General features: G+C 34.4%; 1 protein-coding gene across 6 annotated transcripts in view; it reads left to right on the top strand.

Moving 5' to 3' along the window:
- VPS13A (vacuolar protein sorting 13 homolog A) overlaps window positions 1–26,317 on the top strand; it is a 108,389-nt gene that overhangs the window by 56,469 nt on the left and 25,603 nt on the right. For 4 of the 6 annotated variants that reach the window (XR_006016896.1, XM_042033135.1, XM_042033139.1 and 1 more), the window contains 21 exons: window positions 458–582; window positions 1,266–1,435; window positions 2,027–2,247; window positions 3,371–3,603; window positions 5,972–6,064; window positions 6,540–6,896; window positions 7,669–7,770; window positions 9,059–9,217; window positions 9,334–9,595; window positions 10,455–10,615; window positions 11,720–11,823; window positions 13,064–13,361; window positions 14,526–14,921; window positions 15,712–15,816; window positions 15,908–16,054; window positions 19,501–19,539; window positions 20,537–20,665; window positions 21,357–21,490; window positions 22,944–23,073; window positions 23,457–23,692; window positions 25,670–25,823. Coding sequence is in view for 5 of the 6 variants with exons in the window: in XM_042033135.1 (XP_041889069.1) it covers window positions 458–582; window positions 1,266–1,435; window positions 2,027–2,247; window positions 3,371–3,603; window positions 5,972–6,064; window positions 6,540–6,896; window positions 7,669–7,770; window positions 9,059–9,217; window positions 9,334–9,595; window positions 10,455–10,615; window positions 11,720–11,823; window positions 13,064–13,361; window positions 14,526–14,921; window positions 15,712–15,816; window positions 15,908–16,054; window positions 19,501–19,539; window positions 20,537–20,665; window positions 21,357–21,490; window positions 22,944–23,073; window positions 23,457–23,692; window positions 25,670–25,823 (3,755 nt within the window). In the remaining variant the exon portion in view is untranslated. The remainder of the gene's footprint in view (window positions 1–457; window positions 583–1,265; window positions 1,436–2,026; window positions 2,248–3,370; window positions 3,604–5,971; window positions 6,065–6,539; window positions 6,897–7,668; window positions 7,771–9,058; window positions 9,218–9,333; window positions 9,596–10,454; window positions 10,616–11,719; window positions 11,824–13,063; window positions 13,362–14,525; window positions 14,922–15,711; window positions 15,817–15,907; window positions 16,055–19,500; window positions 19,540–20,536; window positions 20,666–21,356; window positions 21,491–22,943; window positions 23,074–23,456; window positions 23,693–25,669; window positions 25,824–26,317) is intronic. The other 2 variants (XM_042033136.1, XM_042033138.1) reach the window with 1 other exon arrangement.

The raw sequence follows: 26,317 nt of genomic DNA, 5'->3' as shown, positions 1-26,317 counted from the left end.
CATGTTATTGCCCATCGACTGTTCAGGACCTACTAAAAACAAAAGCAAGTAAAGTTAAGAAAACGATCTTTTGCTGCATTCCTTTATTAAATGCAAAAACCAGCAAAAATGTGGCAGATAAACAAATGAGGATTAAAGTAAATTTGTATTCTTTGTAAGAGTCTTGCACACAGTACTGTGTAACATTAAGGGGAAATTGTACATTTAAGTTTTGAAGATGGTAAAAGCTGCATCTAGAATATGTAAGCAGAGTGTTTTATATTCTCAAACATTGTGTGATTTTGTCAAAAGTAGTTACATAAAGCATGATGCATACATGCTAAGTGTAGATGGATTTACCTGTGGAGAAAAAGGGAAGTTGCTGTCTTTATGGTCATAAGTGAGGATGTTTTGGTTTTTTCCTTATTTGCAGTCAGGTAATTTTCTTAATACTAACCATTTTTCTCATTTGTGGAAGGTGTAACTGTTGTGACATCAGCTGTGGTGGAATTGCATTCACCTATGAAAACAAAAACAACACTAAAACTGGACTTCAGATTTGACTCTCTGACTTTAGTGTTGTATAGTCCAAATTCAAAACAGGTAAGTATAATTTTGGTTACAAAGAGAAATCAGCAGCTTTCATGTTGCCTAGAGTCCTGGAAATGCTGAACAAGAGTAGCTTAATTTATGACAGAGAAAGTGTGTTCTAGCAATAATAACAAATGTGATGGAAATGATGGAAGAGCTATTTTAGCTGAATTGTTTGGCCGATATTACAGGAAATAGAATAACCAGTGGTAGCACATAATGTGTGGCATCTTCTGTCACCTGACTAAAAATCTAATGAAAATTTATATTAATTTAAAATACAGCTTGGAAAAAATGCAGAGGAATGAAACATATTCATTAGTCATATGTAGAGATGTGTACACAAAATTGTGGAGAAAGATCCTTAAATTTGTCAATAGGAATGCATTTATATTCATCTTGATTTAAACTTAGAAAACTTGTCACCAGATTTCTGACTAGAAGTTTGTAATTAATTGTAAACTTAGGTCTCTCACTAATGGCAGGTTGCTTTAGAAAGATGGTAGAAGGGTAAAGCTTTGCTCTTTGAAAGTTTTCTCTTGTATGTTGTTGATTGGGGTTGTCTTTTTAATTAGTAGTGGGTTTATTTAATTTATTATGATTGAAAATATTATCAGTTAGAATAAAACTGTGTATATAGCACCTATATATTATTTTTGCTACCTGTAACCAAATCTACATGTTTGATTTAACAGGTTAACAGTTTGGATCAGAGAGATGACCTTTTGAAGCTTGCAGAGTTTAAATTAATTCTGATGTCAGCTGCTCTGAAAATGTTATCAGATGGTTCAATGAATGCTTCAGTCAAACTGGCGAACTGTACATTAGATGATAAAAGACCATCAATCCAGAAGGCTACACCAAGGTCTATAATTTTACATAATTTACTGTTTATTAGAAATGTTTCAATTTTATTAGTATTCTGTTAAAACCACAATTGTTTTAGTGTAGGGGTTCTTAAAGTACATGTTACTGTGGATTTATGTGTCTTACTTGCCTTTTGTTCCACATATCTTTATGAGAGACCGATATAAATGCTAGATACAAAAAATTAAATAAACTGAACTTTAAATATTAATCTAATAAATGCACATAGAAAACAATTCCACTTTCCACTTTAATGAAATGCTAAGTAAGACTGAGATGATGTTTCATGAATAGTAACAAACTTCAGTAAAGTGTAGTACTTCTGATATGTAAATGAGGAATTATGTTCGTTTGACTTGTTAAAATTATGAACACCCTTAGTTGCCAGTGTATGGGATTCCAGTTAGTTTTAAAGTTATATAAAATTTGTGTTAGTGTTTTTATTGGTCGTGTTTTAAAATCAATAGTATTACTTTTTAAATTCAGTCTTGTTAATGGATTGCAGCTGGGATGAGAATCTTGAGTGTTTTTCAGTATTTGTTGCTGGCTCTTTATTGTTACATTAAATGCCTCCTTAATTGTCTTTCAGAATGCTGGAAATGAAACATGGATTTGAAAAGAAAGTTATGGTGGATATAAACTACAAACAGGGGAGAGATGGCACTATTCTTGATGTTATTGCTCAAGAGATATACCTTTGTGCAAGCATGGAGTTTCTAATTACTGTAGCAGATATATTCCTAAAGGCTAATGCAGAGAGTGCTGCTGCACAGAGAAATCTCAAACAGTCATTACCTTTAAAGGACCAAGGTATATACCAGTATATACTGGAAATAGTTTAAAATTTGTATTTAAATATCAGCTTAATTTTGGTTGTAATTGTAATACTATATAAAAAATATAATTCTCCTTTTATGCTATTTCCTATGTTTATGTGTATAGAACAGCTTCTTCTAACCATTGATGTTGCTTTTTTGCATCATGGAAATAGATTCATGACCTTTAGTCTTTGTTTCCAAGTGAAGTCTTGTCTTACTAGACAAAGAAGATACATAAAAATGTATGTTTAAAATAAAATGGAAAGAATAATGAAGCGTGTTGCACTTACACATGGAATCAGCCTGCCTGATATTGCTGCCTAGAAATGTTGTCATTTCTTTTGTCCACTGATGTGCATTTCTTCCTACATCAGAAAACAGATTTTTAGATTGAGTACCTGACATCAAAAACTGGTCCATTCGAGCAGGAAATACTCTTTTTTTTCTCCTCAGGTGTACCAAAGCAAGTCCCTGCTTTTTTGGTGGTGTTTTCCTGTGCCCTAAATACTGTAGTTGTGTTCTTCTCAGCCAGACCTGTTATGATTATTTGCTGATGATCAAAGTCCGAACAGATAAGGAAGTCTTATATGAAAGTATATTTTTATTGCAAGTGGTTACATTAAGCATCAGTAAATGCTGCATTATTGTCCTGTGGAAAAATGTGGGTTTGCTACTCCAGAGAGCAGAAAATGTGCCCAGCATCAGTCTTATCAGAGTTGGCAGATGTAGGTATGGAGTGAAGCTGATAAATTTGTTAATGTCAGAGATAGTAACAGTGGTGATACTGTTACCCTTTTCATTTTGACAGAGAAGCTTTGTGGAATCTTTTGTTGTACCCAAGAGTAATTAGATATTAAATGGTTTTGTGCCTGCAATGAAGAGCCTAGAAAGAAATAAGTCAGTTGCAGGGATCTACAAATTTGCTACAAATATGCTAGATCTTACCCCTAAATAGTTTAGGCCTCCCCTGTAAGTTACAAGAATTAAATAACTACTGTAATTAATATTATTAAGTATAATAATTATAAATTAATATTAATAATTAAGTCACAACAAGCAAATAATTGAAATGTAATCTTTGAACAATCAAACCAATGTAATTTATATTTCTGAAGCACCTGTGCAGCCTGTATCTACGATGGAAATGAACATTGTTGTTAAAAACCCGGAGATTGTGTTTGTGGCTGATTTAACAAGAGGTGATGCTCCTGCGTTGGTGGTTACAACACAGTGTGAGATGTTCATTAAAAATAGCCCTGAGAGGTACAACATGACAGCTGCTGTTAAAGAGATACAGATGAAAGCATGCCCATTTCTTCCAGAAGAAAGGAAAGGGAACATTACTACGGTGAGTTTGCTCACTACAGTGAGTTTGTGTGTATTTAAAAGGTGCTGTGTAAGTTACACTACTAAAATACAAGTATTTTTGGAATGTTCTTCATTAAAATGTATACTACAGATATATGAGTAAAATTTGGTGGTGAACATTTTGTTGATTTTATTCTCTTTTATCTGATATGCCTAAAGCATCATCTTGATCTATGGCATTGGGGTTTGCTTTGTATGACAAGGTACAATGAAGAATCCCAAGGAGTAAAATGTTAATTATCTTTCATATCCCACGTAACCCAAATAAATAGAATTTTTTAAGTGTATGCTATTTCAAATGCAGTATAGTAAATTTGGAATGCTATCAGTCTAAAACTTTGTATTAAATAACTATGTAAGAGAATAACAGTGTCACAGAAAAATGGGAAGTGCATATTATGAAATAGTTTACTTACTGTATGTTGTGCATCGATTCCTTTATTCCTTATGTTAAGGTCCACAGATCTGTTATATTAATGCTGCCTGTTTATATTTTGGCAAGAAAATCAGACTTGCTAGTTACTGGCCAGGTGGAAGTGCATTGACTCCTGGAGCTTCTTTCAGCTTTTCTGCCTCTACAGCAGACTGTACCTCAGTTAACTCTGTGATGATATTTTAGCATCAGAGAAAAAATTTAAATATCCAACAGTTACACATGTCCTCAGACCACAGATGAATTTTGAAGAGCAAATGTTTTCACATCTCTGTTAATGCCTGCTTACTTACAGAGTGGTGTAGGAAAGATCAAAGCTATAAGCAGAAAGGACTGGGGCTTCCCCTTCATCTCAATTTCAGGTAGAATCATAGCAGCTCAGTTTACTCCTTGGGTGTACACAATCTTTAATTGCACTAAAATGTTAACCTAGTCATTTAGAAAGTGATGCACTTGGCACTGATAGCCCCAACACAATACAAAGATGTTCGACATCCGTTCTTGTAGTTGACAAACATGGTATAAATGTGACTTTCTTTGTAGAAAGCTGTTGAAAGGCTTCACACCAAGTTTTCCCTTGTTCCCAAGTTTACAGGAATATCTTCTGAGGGAATCTCTTATCTCAGACTGTAGGAACAGGGAAAAAGGCCTGAATCTGACAGGATGCTTGTGCTATAGATAGGGAAAAAAAACTTCATAGGACACTGGTTTTAGTGCTTAAAACAGTACCTTCCTTGAAAGATTCAGAAAGTTCTTGAGAAAAGTCAAAAAAAAAAAAATAGATTTTACCTGCAGGTAGCAGCATAACTGCTCCTTTTTAAAACGTGTGTAAGCAAACCTCTGAAGCCAGGTTTTCTAAACAATCTAATTTTAGTCTGGTAAAGTAATTGGGTTACATGAATTCATCCTTTTGATGACAAAATTATCAAAACTTAAAGAGACCTTCAGTATCATTTAGTCCAGCTGTCAACCCAGCACTACCATAGTCACCCCTAAACCATATCCACAAGTGCCCTGTCCAGACGCCAAGTAGGGAAACTAACCTCCAGATTAAAAATAGCACCAATGATGAGGGGTTTTTTGTGTATTTATCACAAGTGTGTTGGTCTAAAGAGGAATATGTTATTTTTCATTCCTGAATATAATAAAGAGTAAGAAAAAAAGGTAATTTGAGCAGTATAGTATAAAATAATATTGTGGACAAAAGCTTCTGTTAGATCAAATTCATTTGGGGAAAGTGTGGTCAGACTGATTCAGGGTATATCTATGCCTCCAGCATCTGATGCAGACATGGAGAGAGATGTCAGAAAAGATTGCAAAATCAATATGGTTTGAAATTATAGTTTTTGAAAGACTTACTATCCTAGATAGGGATTGGAGAGCAAATTTTCATATCTGAACAGTGTCAGTAGAGTCTAATTACATCTGAGTGCTCTGTTAATAGCATAGCACTGATTTTGTTTATAGCATACCTCTGATTTGGTAAACTTCGTCAAGTTAAAACGTTCAGGGACTGACTGCCAAACAAAGTTGGAACAGAGTGGTTGTGATTCCAACAGTTACATTGTTATTCAGGAAAACTGTAACTGTGTTGTTGCTGTGTTGCAACTGAAAAACTGGTTCTCAGAAGTCAGAGGCATGGTGGTGCAGTGCATTGAAGGCATCTGCAGACTTTACCTAAAAAGTGGAGTTACTGAAGTGTAATGTGTTTTACTGTAGCTGACATTTCAATCTTTAATGATAATTCTGGATACTTTTTTCTTTCAACATGTTTTTAGTGTTCAGGTTTCTCTTAATTTTGAAGAACGAAATAATGGTAAGTTTTCTTCAGTACTTGTTATGTGTATGATTTCAAAGTAAGTTTTTAAAAATAGTTTTTTCTCTATATGACATGTGTTTTTACTTTATTGTGTAGGTATTGCAGCCTTGTGACTTCTTCTTTGAAATGAAACGATCGGGTACTAATCCACAGACAGCTGATCTAACGATTAAATCTCTAACAATAGAAGTAAGTAGACATCTATTGTGTTTTTAGTTTTCTACTTCGCACTCAGCAGGCTATGAAATTGCTTCAGGAATGACTGAAGTGGGGAATTGTTCCTGTTCTTCATTAGGCCACCTACCTGTTTAAGCATGTCAAAACAAATAAAATTGAAAATGAACAACTCTGTCACTATGCTTTGGCTTTGAAATCTGTGTTTTATGAAATGGCATGGTGTGCAGAGATAAGTTTTGAAGTGCTCAGATAGATAGATCATTGAATGATGTAGTTTAGAAAGCTTCCATCTGGAAATAAGGTAGGGGCTGAAAATCTGAAAAGATCGAACTATAGCTTGTGGAAGGGAATTATTTTCAAACAAGAGAGCCCTGTAGAAAACTCAAGTGTTTTGTTATTGTAACATACTCATTATACTTTTGTGTCTGAAAGTAGCTGTTTCTGTACTAGATTCTCATTTCCAGTTATTCCAATTTCTTATTTGTAGGTTTCACCAATAATCATAAACACAGTAATTACTATTACGTCAGCCCTTTATCAAACTGCAGAAACAACAGAAGAAGAGATTAGTCAAATTCCTCCTGACTTGTGGAATAAGAAAGATATAAAAAATCTGAAAATGTGGTTTCTTGAAGAGACAAATGAAAATGAAGATAAAAATCCAACCACTGAACTGGTTCCTACAGGAGAGTCATTGAAAATTAATATAGAATCTGTTTTTCTAACACTTGAAGCTGGAGTTGGGCACAGAACAGTACCAATGCTTTTAGCCAAGTCCTCATTTGCTGGAGAAGTCAAGAACTGGAGTACTCTAATCAACCTGCATTCTCATCTTGAGCTAGAGGTGAGGAATCCTACATAAAGAAACCAGAGTTTTTCGGGATGCTAAATCCCACTGTCTAAATGTTATATACACGTTATTTAGACAAGAAAAGAAAAATAACCCTCATATTTGATGACTAAACTCCTACAGGTATGTGTTGTGGGAGCACGATCGGAATGAGGTGTTAAGATAGTTAAATTAAAATGAAAATCTAATGCCTCAGATGTAATGATAATTAATGGCACAGTAATTGGTGTTATGCAGCCTCACATTTACGCTCTTTGCAAGTTCCTAAAGAACTTGCATCAGAGCCTGTTGCATCAGTATTAAATGTTGGAATGGCAACGGGCTAAAACTCTCTAATAATCTTAAATTAAAATTGCAATAGAATATATCATGTGTTGTTTCTATAAAATACAAAGTAGTTCAAGTATTGTTCATAAAACACCCAAACTGACTCATATTTGGAAATTAGGGACATAAAATTCAGTGATTGTTGTAGGTAGATTCTTCCTTATTTATAGTGCTTTTGAATTCCAGTGCCTACTGTTTAAGGCAAAATTATATTTTAAGTGGCGCAATTTTTACCATTTTTTTGGACCGGGGACTTTACAGTAGAGACTTTACTGCCTCCTTTATTTTTCTAATGTGTTTGTTTCATCTTATGATGGCAGCTGAAAGTGCAATCTGATTATGAATATTTTAGATTACCAAAATAATTAATATACTTGTAAATCAGAATTTTTAATTTAAGTTTTATGTAAATTCCTAACTGCTTTCTGGATTTTGATAGGTACATTATTTTAACGAGATGTTTGGCGTGTGGGAACCTTTGCTTGAACCGCTAGAAGTTGAGAAGACTGATTTATTCAAGCCATGGATTCTTGAAATCAAGGTATAGTTTCCAAAGCTGAACTCACATATTGCATTTCAGTACCTTAGAAAAAACAAATGCTCTCCACCTTTCATCTAACAGTTTTGTTCTTTCTTGTTGGTTACTGAGAGTTTTTTCACAAGTAGTGAATGAAACTTGTACAAGGAAATACCCAGACTCTCACATCTGTGAAATACTGTCTTTCAGGTGGCAAAATTTTATTCAAGTTGCGCTAGGTAATCGTAATGGCTTTATATCAGTTTTTCTGTTAGGCCATATGCTAATGATGCATTCAGTGACTTTGGAAAGACAAACCACTGCTCTTGTTCTACAGTAGTAGGTGTAGCAGAATTGTATTGGAAAAACTGATAGCTGTTGAGCAGCACAAAGAGTTCTGTGGGAATAGTGCTCTTACCACTTCATTTTCATCTTTCGTGGAAATAGTCTAGCCTTTATCTAAGGATGGGAGGTACCTTTTGTTTTTCCTCCTTCTGTCTTAACTGTTTCATTTAATTGTTTTCTGACTTTTTTCGAAACTGTTCAAGTATTTTTAACCTGAGACATTGCTCAGAATAGAAAACCCGCCCTTTTCTTAGGACTATTATTATCAAAAACTTCCTACAGTAATACTCACAGAAGGATAAAGATTATGGACTGGGATACTGCATTTAAGAAACTGCTATTAAAAATATCCCTGACAATTTTCCATAAAGGTACGAGACCTAATGCAGGAGAAAGGTAGAAGATAATGAGTAAAACCTCATGTCTTCTCACCCAGATATGAAATATAACATTTAGAAATACATAATTTCCAGAACTGTTGGAGGCTGGAGAAATGTATTCCATCAGATTTTTTTTATTTTTTCTTTCAATCAAATGAAAACAAAATAGTTATTTAATTTGGAAACATATAAAGACTAAATTTGGGGACTGTTTTAACACTAGGAAATCAATTATATGTAACTTCTTACACAGTGTTACTTAATAGGTTAAGATGAATGTTATCACACAGTATTTACTGGATATGTTAGTAGTTACTATATATTTTCTTTACTTTTGAATAATCATAAATTTAACTACTGTTACAGGAATTTCATTGACTTCCTGAATATATAATTTGTCTCTTGTCTTATTTATTCTCTCCCTCTTTCATTTTTATTGGAGAATTAAAAACATGAACAACAACAACAAAAAAGAAAACCATGGCAGGACATAGGTATGGGAAAGGGAGACATAGAAAGTCTTGAGGTGAAACTTTCTTCTACAGAATGAGTGGTCAGATGAGAATTCTTTAAACATCTCCTTTCAGATGAAGAAGGCTAAAAAAGCGCTGTTTGAATCAGATGAAGAAGAAGAAGAGACCTACAAAGTTCCAGAATATAAAACAGTAATAAATGTTTCCTCAAAAGACCAGCTCAATATTACACTTTCCAAGTTAGGACTGCAAATGTTGAGTAACTTGGGCACGGTAAGAAAGATTTCTTAACTATGCAGTGTTAGAATTGCTAGATGAATGTTTGCAGAGATCATCTTGGTGAAGTCTTATTCAGTATGTTGGTTTTGTATTGATTCTTTGCTTTCTAGGCATTTGCTGAAGCAGCTAGTCAAACTTCAGACATCTTCAAAAAAGACCGAGCACCTTTTGTAATAATCAATTCTTTAGGACTTCCCATCACGGTCTCGCCTAGTGATTCCTTCAGTGTCCTTAATGTTGAATTTGGAGCAAAACTATTTCATTTAGAAGACAGAGAGTGTTTAAATATGGAATTTGTCAGAACTAGAAATGAGAGTGACCAGTTCACAGCAATGACAACACTGAGTAGGAAGAGATTTTACATTCAGATCTGTAAGTTCCAAAGTTGATACATCTCCTGTTTTTATAAATATTTATCATGTGTAATACAGTGTCTTGTACAGTTCAGTAAATTTTGGAGGACTACATAACATGAAAGGAGTGTTTCTAGATGTGTGGCAGTATTTGAAATCTTGCTTTAGCCTTTACGGCTAAATATGCTTCTTAATTTTTGCAGCCTAGGTTTTCTACTGTGATAAATGATTTATGTAACAATCTTTATTGCAGTCAGATATTTGTTTGCATTGATATGTTATTGCAGAATTCAACTGCTCAAAATAATTTTTGTTTTAGAATTGATTCCTGTATATATGTGTGTTTACAGAAGTTACTCTTAAGAGGGATGTTTTTAAAAAAAAAAGTTTTAAATAATTTTAAACAAACCACAGTTAAAGCTAAAATTAAAATTTAACTGTTTTTAATGGTGTTTGTGTTTACAATTTGAAGTGATTTATTGTAGCAATTGGCAGTTTTTAAAACTCGACCATATGACGTACTAGTTGAATTGTTTTTACAATATAAAAGCTGTACCTTGTTAATAAGCCATTGTAAACATTGTAAACATTTCCTGTGAGGCACTAATTTTATTTGCAGTAGCAAAACCCACTTAAATGTTTGAGTGATGGACCCATTTGCTCTTTTCCTTGTAGCAAAAAAAGAATCTTTGCCGTTTCCTTAGTAACACTGCAAGAGCAGCGTATTAAGAGTGCTGCTTGTCCTTTTTCATCTGACGGGCATTTTTTTATTATTAGATTGAATGACACAGAAAATTCTATTGAATGCACATTTTTGTCTTTCAGCTCTTTCTTTATGCTCCTTTTGAGTGTTTCATGTCTCATCTCGCAAATTCTAGGTCCGCATAATCATTCTGCTGTGGAAAAGATTCCATTGACAAAAGTGGGTCGATGTATTTACAAAGTGCGACACGAGGAATCGGGTGTTGAAAGGTCCATTGTCTGCCAAATTGACACTGTTGAAGGAAGCAAGATGATAACTATACGTTCCCCTGTTCAGGTCATTATATATCCATAATGTATTAATTAAATTTTTTAATGAATGAAAGTGATCCTGTAGTCTTCAAATAAACATTGAAAAAACATACTTTAAAAATTTAACTGAATGGTCCATATAACTTTGCTTTGTGTTTGATTTTTCAAGAATAAAAAGCTTGTTCAAAGTGACAGATGGGTTGGATGCAGGTAGACATCAATCAGATTTTGGATCAGGGTAATTCATTAGTAATGTTAACTAATACTGGCTCTAATTTTGTTCTTGAACTATTTGCTTTGTATGAAGGGATCAAACTTCTTTTAATCTTACCTTGGTTCCATAAGTTATCCTTCAATCAAGGTTATTTCGTTTCTTTCATCCTGTACCATTGATATGTTAATTTCAAATTTAGTACAGTGTCAGTTGAAAAGTGAGACCTTCAAGTGTATATGTCTTTTGATTGAATAGTGTTTTCGATAGACATTATGTGGTTTACAGCTACAGTGATGAATCAGATATTACAGTTCTATAGTGATAGTGTTCTTGTTTCATTTCAGTTACTTTTTTTCATTCAAAGTGGTTTATGACTTGATTAATAACAAAATTTACTGTTTGGTTCTTTTTAAATTTTTTATTTCTAAGAGCTAATTAATGCCATTAAATTAACCCTGAAATAAATAAAAAATAATGTTTGCAAGAAAGATAACTACATGCCCCTGAATGATAATGGACATTACTGATTTAACCTTAAACTTCTGACTTCCCTTACACTTTCACTTTATGGATTTTTGAACCTTGTATCTATTATACTTTTAGGAGACCACTGTTCGGAAAGGTACCATATAGTTGAGATTTAGTTGCCTTTGGTTTTTCAGTCTTGTGTTTCTCCTTGAAAAGCATTTTGCAGTTAATATATTTATTTCATAAACAAAATACAGCATCAAACTGCACAACCAGATAATTTAAAAAGATTTGCTGTTTTAGAGACAGTTCACCTGAAATACTGACCTTGAGTGGTAAATGGGTAAAATGAAAACCAAGACTTCCCATTCTTGGTTTATTAAGCTCAAAATACTTTGTCCTTACAGTTTTTCCTAATGTGTGTTGCTGGATTTTTATTTTACATAGATAAGGAATCACTTTTCAATCCCGTTAAATGTTTTTGAAGAAGGAAGATGTTTAGGGACTGCTTCACCAGAAAATGAATTCAACATACCCTTTTCCTCTTACAGGTACTTTACTGTATTTTTCTTTTATTGTGGAATATGTTTATTTATTTTTTATTATTGTATCCATACAATTATGCTAAAAAAATTGTTTACCCTTGCTACCTAATACTGAAAAAATACTGTGCTCTCATTGTTGGATAGGATCTTCTCAGGGCAGGTAGTCTTAAGCTAAAATTTTGAAATCCATTTTTATGAACAAGTTAAATTAGCTAAGCTACTTTAAGAGTCTGAGCTCAGGTACTTCTGGAACACAGTGATTGTAATTCACACAGTACACTTCTTAGTGGGGTGATGTTTGGTGAATTAGTGCAGTTTTGTTTTTTTTCTGAAAAGGCTTCTTTTGATTTTTTGATTCTGAAGTAAAAGATTAAAAGATATACACTTAAACTCTATCAAAGATGTAAAAGAAGACTCATCACCTTAGAAAAACTTGGGTTACAGCATAGCTATGTTATTATCACATTCAATCTAATAACAAAGCTGCAGTGAGTTTGCATGTACATTTTAGCTGAACTATCACCAAGTTTTAGGTAGGTAGGTTTGCTTTAATTTTTTTTTTATGGTTGCAGAGACTCTTTCCTCCTTCCGTTTTCCCCCAAACACTCTCCTCATTTTTTTACAATGAAAGCTTTGTATCTTCTTCATTACTTAAGTTACATTTTACTGTAGATTCATTAATTCATTTATATTTTAACTATCTGTATTTCATTAATGAGATTTAGTGATGTTCTGATTCATTGCACAGATGAGTTCCGCTAGGCAGTCAGGAAATGTTAAAACAAATCTTCAGTGAGGAGCAGCTGTATTAGATTAAAGCTTCTGCCTTATAAAAGCCATGTATGTAAATAATCCATGAACTAACTTGATGTTTTATGGGACTGAAAAGAAGGGCACTTTCTGCGTATCTGTTATAGGAGTAAGTTTTGATCCAGACCTTTAGCTTAGAACAGGAACAGAGCAGCACATGTAAGGAAATTCAGTAGTCTCTTCATAAGAATCTCCAATAACCCTTTCTTTGTAAGGGAAGTGTGTGGAGGTATGGAACAAAAAACCCCAGCTGTTACAATAGTATAAACTCTTGGGACCCAGTCCATCTTTTGATTCCTTCTTTAATCAAGATAAAGGCAGGCAGTAAATTACTGCCAGAAATCTTCCTAAATCCAAATAATATTAGACTGTCCCTGTTGCATATTAAGTGTTAATATGTCCCATATTAAGTGTCTAAAAATGTTTTCATTTACAGATCCATACTGAGTTTGCAACCACTAGCCAATGAAAACGGAGTGGGTGGAGAATATGATATGTGTGAAGGAATTACATTTGATGATATTATGAAAAATGTTGACAGTTTATTGCAAAGGAAATGCCAATCTGTGAGGTCAACTAACCACTCACTTATCATCAATATTGTTCCTGTAAAAGATTCATTGATGACATCATTATGTGCAGAAGATGAATGGGATTTTCCATATGTTGTGCATTTATGGCCTTCTGTTCTTCTCCGCAATCTTCTTCCTTATCAAATAACTTATTCTGTAGAGGTAATTACATAATGCTTGAATTTTAGTAATGTTTCCCACTTATAATGTTAAAGCTGGTTGAAATGGAGATTAGAACAAAGGGATTCTGATGGAGCATTTGTGAAGCAAGTTCACAGGTCTTATAAGGGCATACATCTTACATAGTCTAATAAAGTCTGTATTTACAGAATTGAAATATTACCACAGAATGTGACATGTGGCGTTATTAAGCCATTCTTTAGATACATGCAAAGTAAAATGTAGCACTGTACAAGTTTGGCCCTGTGAGAGTCACTCAGTTGCTCCAGTGCGTCTTGAGCCTAATTAAATAGTGCAGCTTTTCCTGTGAAGCCTGCCTCAAGTGGATCACCCTGTGTTAGCATTTTATGTGCAGTCACTGGCTTTCAGCAGTAGCATTATTTTAACAAATTCTCATAGGCCTGCCTTTTTTGCCAGGTTTTGGCTTGAATTGCAGCCTAGTGCCAGACTTCAAGTTCTTTCCAGATGAAATTAAACAATTAGGTGCACTTTGAATGTTAGCAGGCATTCTTTCCAGTGCCAGATGAGAGACAGTCTTGAGTAAAATACCTAAAACATGCAGTGTAGACATTGATTCCTCAGCACTATATGTTTCATTCTATGGATCTGGTATAATTGTGTCCCACTCCTTATTGATATCACTTAGGATAATAGAAATACAGTTGGGAGACAGATTTTTTTTCAGATGGTCTTAATATTTAGTATTTGACCTCAAATATTAGAATCTAATAGTAAAACTTCATCACAAATAAACAATTACTATGACTGGAGACCATAGCTTGTACCAAATGTATGGAAGTAACAGGCTCATCTTTGTATGTCTCTTACGAATTTAAATTTAGCAAAGAAAGTACTGTGTTGAGGAAATTTATCATTTAAGAACATATGTGTATTTGAATTTGGTGACAGATGGGCTTTTGATGATGAGCATTGATTACCATGCATTAGGGTTCTCTTTGCAAAATATTGTTTTAAGGTAGATGTTTAGGAAAGTAACATAGTTAAATAACACAAAAGATATTTTAAAATTGTGCCTAATAACTTCTGTCATAATTTTTAAAGCTAGCTAAAACATAAAAGTTTATATGAATTTTGTGTGTGATTCATGTAAATGTATCCTGTTTGGTGTCTGCTTGTCTTTTTAAGGGAAATGGGAACAAATATGACACCTTAGAAGAAGGATGTTCAGTCCAGATTCATAATGCAGTCTTGGACCACACAAAACTAGATTTGCAGTTGCTTAACTATCTTGATCAAAACTGGAGAAGCGAGTACCATATAAAAAGCAATCTGCCTGATATCAGCTTCACAACATTTCACTGTGTCACAGAGCTGGATAAGACTGAACTGGATATCGCTGTTCACGTGACCTACACAACTGGGCAGATGATTATAGCAATTCACAGTCCCTATTGGATGGTGAATAAAACCGGTCGAATGTTACAATACAAAGCTGATGGTATTCACCGCAAGCATCCTCCAGATTACAAAAAGCCCCTCCTTTTTACTTTCCAGCCTAAAAACTTCCTTCAAAATAATAAGGTATTGTATTTTGCAAATCTGACAGCCCTGTACTCCCTTACGTTGTTGTATGAAAGCATTTTTACACTTTAAAATTTATTTACTCTATCCTATGCTCTGTAAAGGGCATGAAACCTATAATATCTCTGTCTAAAAACAGTGTTCAAAATGAGTGTTGTCAGATATGCTTGAGATACGAAATTTACATTGTCAGAGGTGTTGTTAAGAATGAGATCCTCACTTTGAAAGAAAAAGGTCACTGAGAAGTGTTTTCTAAATAAAACAATTTCATTTTAGATTTAAACTGTCAGTAAAGGTTCTTACTCCAAATAAGACGTAGAAATTGTGTAGGAAATGTAAAGCTGGGGTACTTGAAAAATGAATGCTACTTGAAAAATGAATACTTGCAATGGTGGTTGGTAGATTGGTTCTGGGTTCATAGAATGCTAAGGTTAAGTTTACCGTTTGAGTTTCCTGAGTTTTTTAATGCTGAATGTTACTGATGGATGAATGAGAGAGATTACAACAGTGCATTGATTTTCCTTTGAAATTTTAATTATGCTAAGTTTTTTAAAGAATCTTTATGTGATGCTTCCTCTGGAGTGTCTTACACTTAAAATGCTTATTCCACATAGGTTATAACTAAGCATGGTGGAAAATACCATGTGAGATGATACTGGCAGTTGTTATGTCCTGACTTTTCAATAAAAACACCAGTATTTCCATTTATGTTTATGCGTACTTTATTTATAATTTTAAATGTTGTCAGTGACTTGTAAATTGAAAATTAATTCAGGGTGCTTCTTCACAGGTACAACTTAGGGTAACTGACAGTGAACTGTCTGATCAGTTTTCATTGGACACTGTTGGAAGTCATGGTTCTGTGAAATGCAAGAGTCATAAAAAGGAATATCAAGTGAGTTAAATTTATCTTTCAAATTCATTATTTTCACAAGATATAAATGGGGTAAAAATGTGTACTTAAAATAATGTCTTTCTGTTCACAGGTTGGTGTCACCATAAACAACAGCAGTTTCAATATTACTAGAATTGTAACCTTCACTCCATTTTTTATGATTTCAAATAGAAGTAAATACACTTTGGAAGTAGCTGAAGAAGGCAAGGAAAAGTGGATTCCCATTGTTTTGCAACAGGTAAACTTATAATGGAACCTATTCCAAGTTTTGTCTCTAAAGAAAAAAAAACTGGTTTGAGCACTCACTGATGGAAAACATGAGCCATGTATGTGTCCCATGACAATGCCTGACTATACCATGCTTTTTCAATAAATGACCTGTGTCCTTTACCATTTCTCAGTGTTGCATTAGGACATACTGTAAAGCTGGTTTACATTGTAATTGGAATTTTTCATTCTGTCACCTTGCATCATAAATAGTATGAGGAGACTTATATTATATTATATTATATTATGAATGTATTAGCTTTCTGCAGTGGCACTGGAGCTTCTGTTCAGTTTAGCAGTGGTACATGGTAAAATATTTTGACTGACCTGGTATGCATGAAGCCACTTTGGTATGGGAAGAAATTCCCTCACATGGATCAGTTCAGAGAGATTCAAATTGATCTTCTGGATCTAGTCTCACTTCTGCTTTTAGGTGCTCAACGTGTACTTCCTAGAAAGGCATCCTTGGCCCTCAGGCCAAGTGGTGTGAAAATGGGTTTTAGGGCTTTTGTCTGTGCTGCAGAGGTGGAGACTATTGCAGACTTGTGTGCATCTTGACTGGTTGCACTGCAGTATCACACAATTATGTTTTGTATGTGTGTTGAGTCTTTGGGCCATTCTGCCTTCCTGCAGTACATGTAGGGAAAGCAGTGCTTGTTTAGGGTAGTGTTGGAGGTTTCTTAAAGCTGCAGTGCTTTCTGGGAAGGGTGAAATCCCCTTTCCACTCCCCTTCCCTCTTTAAGAGAGCATTATCCAAAACAGAGTTTAACATAACAAATAGCATGGTTGAAGGCCCAGCTGATTTCCTTTAGAATCCTAGAAGTACAGGATTGTTAAACTTGGAAAAGATTTCTAAGATAATGTATCAAGTCCAACCACTAACCTGGCACTACCATAAATAAACCACCACCACTAAGTAGATCCCCAGATAACATGTCCACAGTTTTTTTTAACACTTCCAGTAATGGTGATTTCACCACTTCCCTGGGCAGTGTGTTCTAATGCCAGACTTCCATTTCAGTGAAGAAAATTTTCCTGACAGACAATTTAAACATCCTCTGGTGCAATCTGAGGCTGTTTCGTTTGGTCCTGACGCTTGGAGACCACCCCCTGCTTTGCTACATCTTCCTTTCAGGCGGTTGTAGAGAGTGGTAAGGTGGCCTCTGAGCCTCCTTTTCTCCAGACTAAACAATCCCAGCTCCTTCAGCCACTCTTCCCAGGACTTGTGCTCCACACCCTTCAGCAGCTCTGTTGCCATTCTCCAGCGCCTCAATGTCAGCACTGTAAATACTCTAAGTGGTTACCAAAAATGCTTGCAAACCAAATTGCAAAAGTTAAAAGTATGTATTCAATCAGATTCCTAACCAGATCTTTCAGTAATTTTTTGGTACCTTGAGTACATGCTCCTTAGCTGTGCATATTATCTTTAATGATACAGTCATTAGAGACATGCCATTAAGTAATATTTCAGTTACTGATGTTGATATGTTGTTCCATTGTGATTTTTGTTAAGTGTGCATTAAGATATTTGGATCTTTAAATGTTGGAGTCAGTTCAGCTTTCCATTATACTAATCATTATTTAAAAAAAAAGTTTCTTTGCTTTTACTCAACAGTGGACTGTTTGACATAAGCCTACATGTTTGTTCTCTTTCCTAATATTCTTACGTTCCTCTGAACCAAACTTTTGCTTGGCCTTACATAGTTTTTGGGTTCTTTACATGTATGATTCCTCATCTAGTTCATTGGTAAAGATCTGAAATGACAATAGGTATAGTGTATAATAGTGTATATGTGGTGGTATGGGCAACTTCATATCTAATTTTGTACTCTTCGGAAATATAGTCAGATGGTATTATTTCTTGTTTTCTGTTTTATATTTTATATATCTTCGTTATTAGAATAAGCTAAATTATTTACAGAAACTTCTGTAATTTCTGCAAAAACTACTCAAAGGTAATAGTTTTGAAAGTTGAAATACATCTGCATATATCCTCTCTAGGTTTCCTATGTTGGCTGTTTTATTCGTATGCCTACAGGATTTTCTAGTTTGTCCCACAAATGTCAGTGTTTCTTAGGTATTTCATAATTGTATTAATTAATCTTAGTCTTCTTTCAATTATAAAGTATCCAGGGAAGACTTGCAGATCTTGGGATCACTCCTAAAAACTTCTAAAAGGTTAGAATGGCAGTTTACCAAATAGAGCAGTACAGGTCAACAGAAGAATCTATAAGCCATTCTATTCGCATTGTGTCCATATTTTTCCCCTTGATAGGCAGTCTCTAAAAATCCATATTGTGACAACCTGGTCTGCCAGGGTTGTTCTTTTGTAATTCAGTTGCCTAATCCAGTATGTTTTTCATCTCTTCTAAATGTAGGTAGTATCAAGCCTCTATTGGTCTGTCTTTGGTCTATCTCTGTTCTTGATCCAGAACAATTTCCAGGAGCAAGTTTCCATCTGATTCTGTTGCTGAAATGGGGAGCTCTGCTGTTCTGCTAGTCTAGATTATTTTTTGAACTAATGCCTGTGATTTTTTTGAGTATTTCTCACATAACTCTCTTACATTAGGTCGATCTTGAAAAAACTAAGCAGCTTGCTGAAATGTTAATGCATATTTTGGCTTGCTCCTTTCTCCCCCTATTGTATTCTTGTCATTTTAAGTTAAGCAGAGCCTTTCCTGCTGATTTTTATTTTAAACACACTGTTCGTTCTATAGTGACAGATAACTTGTCTTTTCAGGAACAAAAGCAATTCTTATGTAGAACCAATCTCCTCTGAGACGTCTTCCCTGTCTGGAAAGCAGTAAATATATCAGAAACCTTAATCACTATTTTTAGAAAAATTCACCGTTCTTCAAAGATTGCAATAGAGTTTGTTGGACAGTGATTAGTGTGCAGTGGCTTGCTAAGGACAGTCTTTTGCATTATGTATAGTGCAAAGCAATTGATCAACATATATCCTTCGAGAAAGAAGATATTGCTGAAGACTGTTCATAACACCACTGCTAAATATAAATTAAAGATCCCACTGTGGGAGCAAAATTGTTGTGTAAATATAAGCACTTAGCAAGTGTGTGGTAAAAGGCTTGAAAATGACATCATTATGTGACACAATCTGGCTAAAATCTACTACAAAAATTTAATTTTTCAATTCTCTGTAGTTGATTCTGTAATGTCTTGTTTAGCCAATCCTTTTCACTTATTTGGTTTGGATTTTAAACTTTCATTTACTGTTGACTGATTTTCCTTGAACGTCCTCTGGGCTCAAATAATTCCATGTTGAGACTTACTTGCTGTGTTTTATGGTAGTTTACAACACAGTTTAATTTTCCTTTGTCTGTGGGATACGTTGATGTAAATAACACCTTCAATCTTACCATTTAACTATATTTTTTTCCTTTGTCTTCCTGCTTCCTGTGGTGTGAGAAACAATGGGAAAGGGAACTTAGTGGCATGGTAAGTTGGTGAACTAGTCTTTCACCACTGAAGAATTAATTCTAGGATTCAGATGTAATTAAATATGGACATCTCATTTCTTAAACTATGTTAGAGGAAGATGGTTCTCAAATTTTGGCTGCTGCATGTCAACAGTTTGAAATACGGGAAAGACGGTCTATCTAAATAGACTTTGGCTCTTGATAGTTGAGAATTACTGTTAGTCGTAGCTTGTTCTTGTGGCAGGACTCTATGAATTTTTTAGAGACTTTTCATTAGTTACTATTAAAACTTGTGTCTTCTCTACCCTCTGGTTGTATCCATTTAGCAAGTAAACGATGGAAGAGAGATTGTCTCTGAGATTTTTAAATCCATAATGGTAGTGATTTCAGTTGTGAATGTGAATAGCAGAACATGTGCTCTGCTTTAGCTGCCTAATGCTCCATACAGTATATGTGTTTTATACCCACATACATGTGTGTATATGTACTTTTAAATATATATGAACCACTTTTAAAAGGACTGCTAGTAGCTGATGTCAAGTTACCCTGGAGTGGCATTTATGCTGATATCCTGTTTTGTCATTCCTTGTCACTTTAAGATTGATTTGAAATTTATACTTATTTGGAAAAAGGTTTGCTAATGGAAGAACAGTTTTATCTTTTTTTTTTTTTTTTTTTTAAGCTTGGCATTTTCAATGTTGTATCTGTTTTATACTGGATTTTATGTACTTTATCCATTTTAAAGGTACTTCTTTGTGTGAATATGAAGTCTTACTGTTTTCACTTTAGCTCCTTAACTCCTCACTTTCTTCACTGTAGTCTGAATTATTTCTTCACTTCCTTTGAATTTATTGTATTCAGGTAAGTACTAACTTTTAGGTTTTTTTAATAGGGTTTCTGATCCAAATCAATACAGTTTTGAATAGAATTTAGTAGATGAATTTTGGGCTAATGTGAATCGTATTTGACGCCTCAGTTGTATTCTCACTTTGAAATTTCTGATTTTTCTTTTCTAGTGCATTCCCTTTTGGCCTGAAAATGATGCCAACAAACTGCTTGTTAGAGTTGAAAATTCTGATCTCCCTCCAAAAAAGATAAATTTTGATCAGCAAGAAAACTGTCTTTTACTGCATTTGGACAATAAGGTAACGTGTTGCCTTCCATGTTTACATGTTAGGTAAAACAGCATTAATTCACTTTTTCGTTTTCATTCTCAAAACTGTTTTTTCTCATGCAATCAAGTATTGCAAAACCTTAGCTGAGGATAAGATTATGTTTATGCATTTTCATTCCCATGCTCTCTTTTTTGTCTGTGTACAGATACAAGTAGGTATTCTGTTTTAAATGCTTCTCTGGGAAGCAGTTCTACAGGAGCTAAAACGCAGATTGTTTTGCAAGTATTATTTGTGAGAAGTATTAATAAGCTCTAAAGTAACACTGAGTTGCTCTGAAAAGTAGCTTTGACTCCACTAAATTTACTTGTATGTTGCAGATAGTCTCATCTAGCAGTAGTTTTTAAGTAGGTGAGTGGTTTTTGTAGTATAATGGTCTTGAGGGCTTGAATGTGTGTGCTGCTAATAAGGAAGGTTCCTCTACCACCAGCCTAACTTTTCACAGTACAGAACTGCTGCATAGTTTTAATTACTAAGTGTAATACCTCCTACCTAGCATTTAGATCAAGGAAATATTTTGAAGATATGGTAAAATGGCTAGGTTTACTATATGATGGTTTCATCTTATGATGAGAGGAAAAGTTTTTCAAAATATTGAAATTACATTTACTTTGCTGGAAATCAATTCCACTGTTACTTACTTTGTAATTTTTACCACTGATAGCTTGGAGGAATTGCAGTGGACGTTAATCTGACTGAACATTCTACAGTGATTACCTTTTCTGATTACCATGATGGTGCAGCTCCATTTTTGTTGATAAACCATACCAAAGAGGAAATTATTGAGTATGGACAAAGGTATGTATGAAAAGGTTTAGTGTGGATGTTTGCATGGAGACATGTGAACTGTAATTTTGTATATTGTCAGCATGTATTCTCTAAAGAAGCCTATTTTAAAGAAGTGCCTGTCTAATTTTGTTGGAGCACCCAAAAATCTCTTGCTTCGTAAATTGAAGGCAATGAATTGTTACCAATGTTATATAGTGCTAGGTAGTTCTACAAGTGAGATGTTTTGTGGTGGTTTTTTAATATTAATTTTGTGGCCTTGACATCTACATTCTTGCTGGGGGCAAAGGATGTGCTTTTCTGGAACTGTGTAGGTGCTGACTGTGCAGAATAAGTAACAAGGGAGATTTAGCTGAAAGAATTGCTTAAAGTTATGTGAGATATGAGGGAATGTACTAAAAAATGAGAGGTAGTCACATAAATTTTGCCAAGCCAGACCAAAACTAGGATAATTTTAACAAATACTAGTTTTCTGCAGTCACTGAAGATTTAGTTCTGCACGTGCACACAGTTATTCTGTTCTCGGGCTGTAATGTCTTTGTAATGCTTTGTCACCATATGCAGATACTGTGCAATGCTGAGAAGTGTATACCTGCAGCATTCTTGAATTGTTTCTTTTTAAAAGCCAAACAGCCTCTACTCTTTCTTCCCCTCAGTCAGGCAGAGCAGTGTTGTTTAAAGATTTTTACTTGGAAGATGGAGGCGTTGCTAGTCAAATCCTGTTTGCTTCCTGTTTTTCTGAAAAATATGATTGATTGGTTTGGTGTTCCTCTGTAAAGATTAGGAATTTTTATCTTTTTAGGGGAGTTGTGGGCATCCCTAGTGTCAATTTAATTAGAACAGAGTACAATATTTCAAGTGGAAGGGCCCATCATTTAGTCCAACTGCCTGATCACTTCAGGTCTGATCAAAAGTTAAAGCATGTATTAAGGTTAGTGTCCAAGTCAAGGGACATCTCCTGCCTCCCAAGAAAGCCTGTTCCAGTGTTTTGAAAGAAAGTCTTCCTAATGTCCAGTCTAAACCTCCCTTGGCACAGTGTGGATGCAAGGGAATGGTTCAAATTGCTGGATCCCAGCAAGAAGAGATCAGCATCTCTCCACTTCCTCTCCTGAGGTAGCCTCTTTTCAGAGAGCTGGAGGAGACAAATCTGCCAGTTTTTGAGGTGGAATGGAGTTTAAAACACATTTGTCTGAAAATGTTGATCATAAGGGGGGAAGAAAATGTGTATTTAAAATCTACTGTATATACTTTTTTAAAGTACATGTATGTATTTTAAAGTACAAATCCTTGTTCTTATTACTGTTCTGAGAATGATTTTTTGTGTTTTTTCTCATTAATAATGTTATTTTTGGTCTGTTTTCATTAGTTGAAAATATAATTAGTGTTCTTGTTGAAATGCTAGAATGCAAAGGTCATTGACACAAAATATTCATCGACATTTGAATTTAAAATTACTTTGTTCTAGCTCCCTCAGTGAATTGGAAGACTGTCTTCAGCCAAGTAAGGCAGTATTGTATACTTGGGCAGACCCAACAGGATCTAGGAAATTAAAATGGAGATGTGGAAATAGAACCGAGGAATTAGCCCCAAAAGAGGTATGTTTTTTATCAAAATCTCCTTTTAAAGGTGTCTACTTTTATGTTTATATGTCCGTTCATCAGTGTATGCATGAAACTTCATATTCATAATTAATTCATAATTAATATTTAATATGAGTATGATCAGCCATCTCACACGAGTTCCAAACACAGAACAGTAATAACATTTTGTTTGCCAGAGCTTGTGCCAGTAAACATTGTCTTCAGTTGAAAAGTGTCAGTGTGTGTGGTGAGAGACTGTTGTAAAACTTTGTAATTACTTTTTTTTCCTGTACTTTAAAAAAATGTCTTCCATTGTTGTGTTGCTAAGACTTTTGGGTTTTTTTTGTGGAGTAGAACGATTAATAGAGTTGTAAAAACTTTTCCTCTCTTATTTGTAGGACAAAATGGAAATACTCAGTGTGGATTCAAGAAAAGCGATCTATTTAATGTCGTTTTATGAAGGTTTGCAGCGTATTGTCCTGATCACTGAAGATGAGAATGTATTTAAATTGACATATGAAAGTGTAAAAGCAGAACTAGCAGAACAAGAAATTGTTCTGTCTTTGCAAGATGTGGGAATTTCATTGGTTAATAATTACACAAAACAAGAAGTGTCGTACATTGGAATTACAAGGTAACTTACTTTGTGTGCAGCAATCTAAAATGTTTAACTTCAGGTATTTTCACTCCGTGAATTTCATTTTGGCTTGTGATGAAAGAGTAAAAAGAAGTCTGGGTTAATAATATTCAAACCTAATCACTATATTTTCCTGCTGTCAAGAGAAATGTTTTCACTGTGTTTTGTAGTAATGCATATGCCTTCTGTATTTAGATGTATGTGGTTTTGGAACATGTATTTATAACTCTGTGTGGCAGACTTCCCAATACACCAAACAGAAGTATTTCCTGCCCATGTAGTTTGAGAAGTGTTAACAGAGTTTTAAGGAGTAAGGTCTGTGGATAGTTTGTGTCAGTGGGTTTTGTTATCTTCACTACAGAAGCAGCTGAATTCTGTGTTGAAAATTTTGATTCAAAAGTTTATAGGTCTCTTTAGTTTTGGTTGATTAATTATGCTAATCCAGGCCTCTACTGCTTGGTTTTCCTACTACAACATTTCAGAGGGAAGCAGAAAAGTTATGTAATGCTTCAGAAATGTGTGTTATCATATATTTGAACAGGGGCTCTTCAAAATCATCAAGGGACGCTTGAATATAATTGCCATAATCCACACCCTTCTGTATATTCACAGTTCTGAGGTTGACAGAGTGAGGGTTGTTTTTTCTTGATTAATTCTTTGGACTGCACTGCAAAGCAAACAAGCATAAACTTCACATACACATAGGCTTCACATAGTCACATCCATCATTTACTAACAAAATTCCAGTACTTGCCCTCACCTGAGAAACTGTGTTCTGATATTTAGACAGTAGAAACACTCCATTAAAAGTGGCAGCTAATTGCCTAGATACACAGTAGTGTTGAGATTTCACTAAATTGGTTTTTCTTTGGAAGCAGTCATCCATAGTCATTAGTCTAGCAGTGCTTATAGTTGGTTTTGTTTTCTTGTCAAACCCTGGTGAGATGTCAAACTCCTGGAAAATGGATGGCAGTACTGTTGAAATTGACTTGCTTTTTTTTAGGAGCAACAAAATCCCCAAAACCCAAAAGTGAAAACAAAAAAGGTGGGAAGTAAAAAAAAAGGAGAAGCTCTTAGCAATTAAGATAGTACTCTTTTTTGTAGTTAGTTTTTTGTTGTTTTGAACCTTAGCTCACCTTTTTTTTCTGCCATTGATGTGTCTCAACACAGACACACATGTAGCTAAAAGAGGTTAGGTGGCTGTGTCTCATAAGCTACGTATTTGTAGGCTGTAATTTGTGGAAAAAAGTACCTACCACCTGCCTGATAGTGTTGGTCTGTGCCCTATTTTGTGCCTTAAGTTTGACTATAAGGTGAAATCAGGCACAAGAATGTCTCACAGAAGCAGTGGAAAAAAGTACAATGCCCTTAAAGGTTGATTAATTATTTGCATTAATAAAACTGGGAGACAGAAGAAAGGATAACATTTTTAAAAAACAAACAAGCAACAAACCCAAAACTCCCACCATGAAATCAGTAGAGGAAACATGTAAAACAAAATCATCACCTATTGATTTTAGATGGAAAGACTAAATAAACAAGCTGTCAAAAATAAGATGCATTGCACTAGGCATTTTGTCTTGACTTGAACTTTTCAATTTTCAGTAAATTCAAAATGCCAAAATAAATGCAGGAGTATAAGCAGAAAACCACATTTAGATTGCAGAATAATGAATATTGAAATCAAGCTTCCTTGAGTATCACTACATACCCATCTTCATCAAAACGGGAAGTTACACAGACTTGTTAACTTTTTTTTCCTGCCATTATATTGGAGAGACTGGCTTCTGCTTAGTACTAAGAAGGCAGTGGGTGATTTGGATCACTTCTATTTGCTACAGTAGTGCTTTATGTTGTGGTTTCTCATTCCCTAGTTACAACCTATTAAAAGTCACACTAAAGGAGGTGTGTTTTTGAAAACTTGTTTCCAAAAAGCTGATCCTTCTCTTTCCGTTCTTTGTTCCGTTTTAAAAGTTCTGATGTGGTTTGGGAGACAAAACCCAAGAAGAAGTCAAGATGGAGACCAATGAGTGTTAAGCAAATTGATAAATTAGAACAAGAATTCAAAGATTACAGTGAGCTAAGTCCTTCAGAAAACAAGATTATTGAGTTGGAATCGAATGTTTTGGTAATACTGATAGTTTTCTAATTTCTATTGCTTGTATGTATGCACAAGAAAAAGATAATACATCAATTTTGCTGTCTTTGATAAAACTTCTGGTGAAATTTGAAATGATTGATTTACCTACTCCGTTTGAAAACACTTCTTTATCTCTGTATTAAAAAACTGCAGGAAAAATTTCACAATTTTTTGATACCTTGCTATAGACTTTTTGTTGTTAATGCCTAACTTTGAAATGGAGGTGTAACATTTTTGGGGGTCATGGTACTAAATATGCATAAAACTACAGTAAGGAAGCTTTGCATTTGGTTCATATATTATACCAGTAAATGTGTTAGTCTGGAGTTTGTTTATTTGTTTGTTTTAGCCTGAAATCCTGTATTCTTAATATAGCTTGCTGTGGAATGATTTAGCTGTCATTCAACTACATGCAATTGAAAAAGAAATTTCAGAAATTATTCTGTAACGTAGAAACACATTATGCTCCAAATACTCAGTCC

Source organism: Corvus kubaryi, unplaced genomic scaffold (genome assembly GCF_017639235.1).
Source record: "Corvus kubaryi isolate FWS band 111438036 unplaced genomic scaffold, C.kubaryi_AGA036_p1.0 37357, whole genome shotgun sequence".
Lineage (NCBI taxonomy): Eukaryota > Metazoa > Chordata > Aves > Passeriformes > Corvidae > Corvus > Corvus kubaryi.
This window is presented reverse-complemented; position numbering and strand designations above follow the sequence as displayed.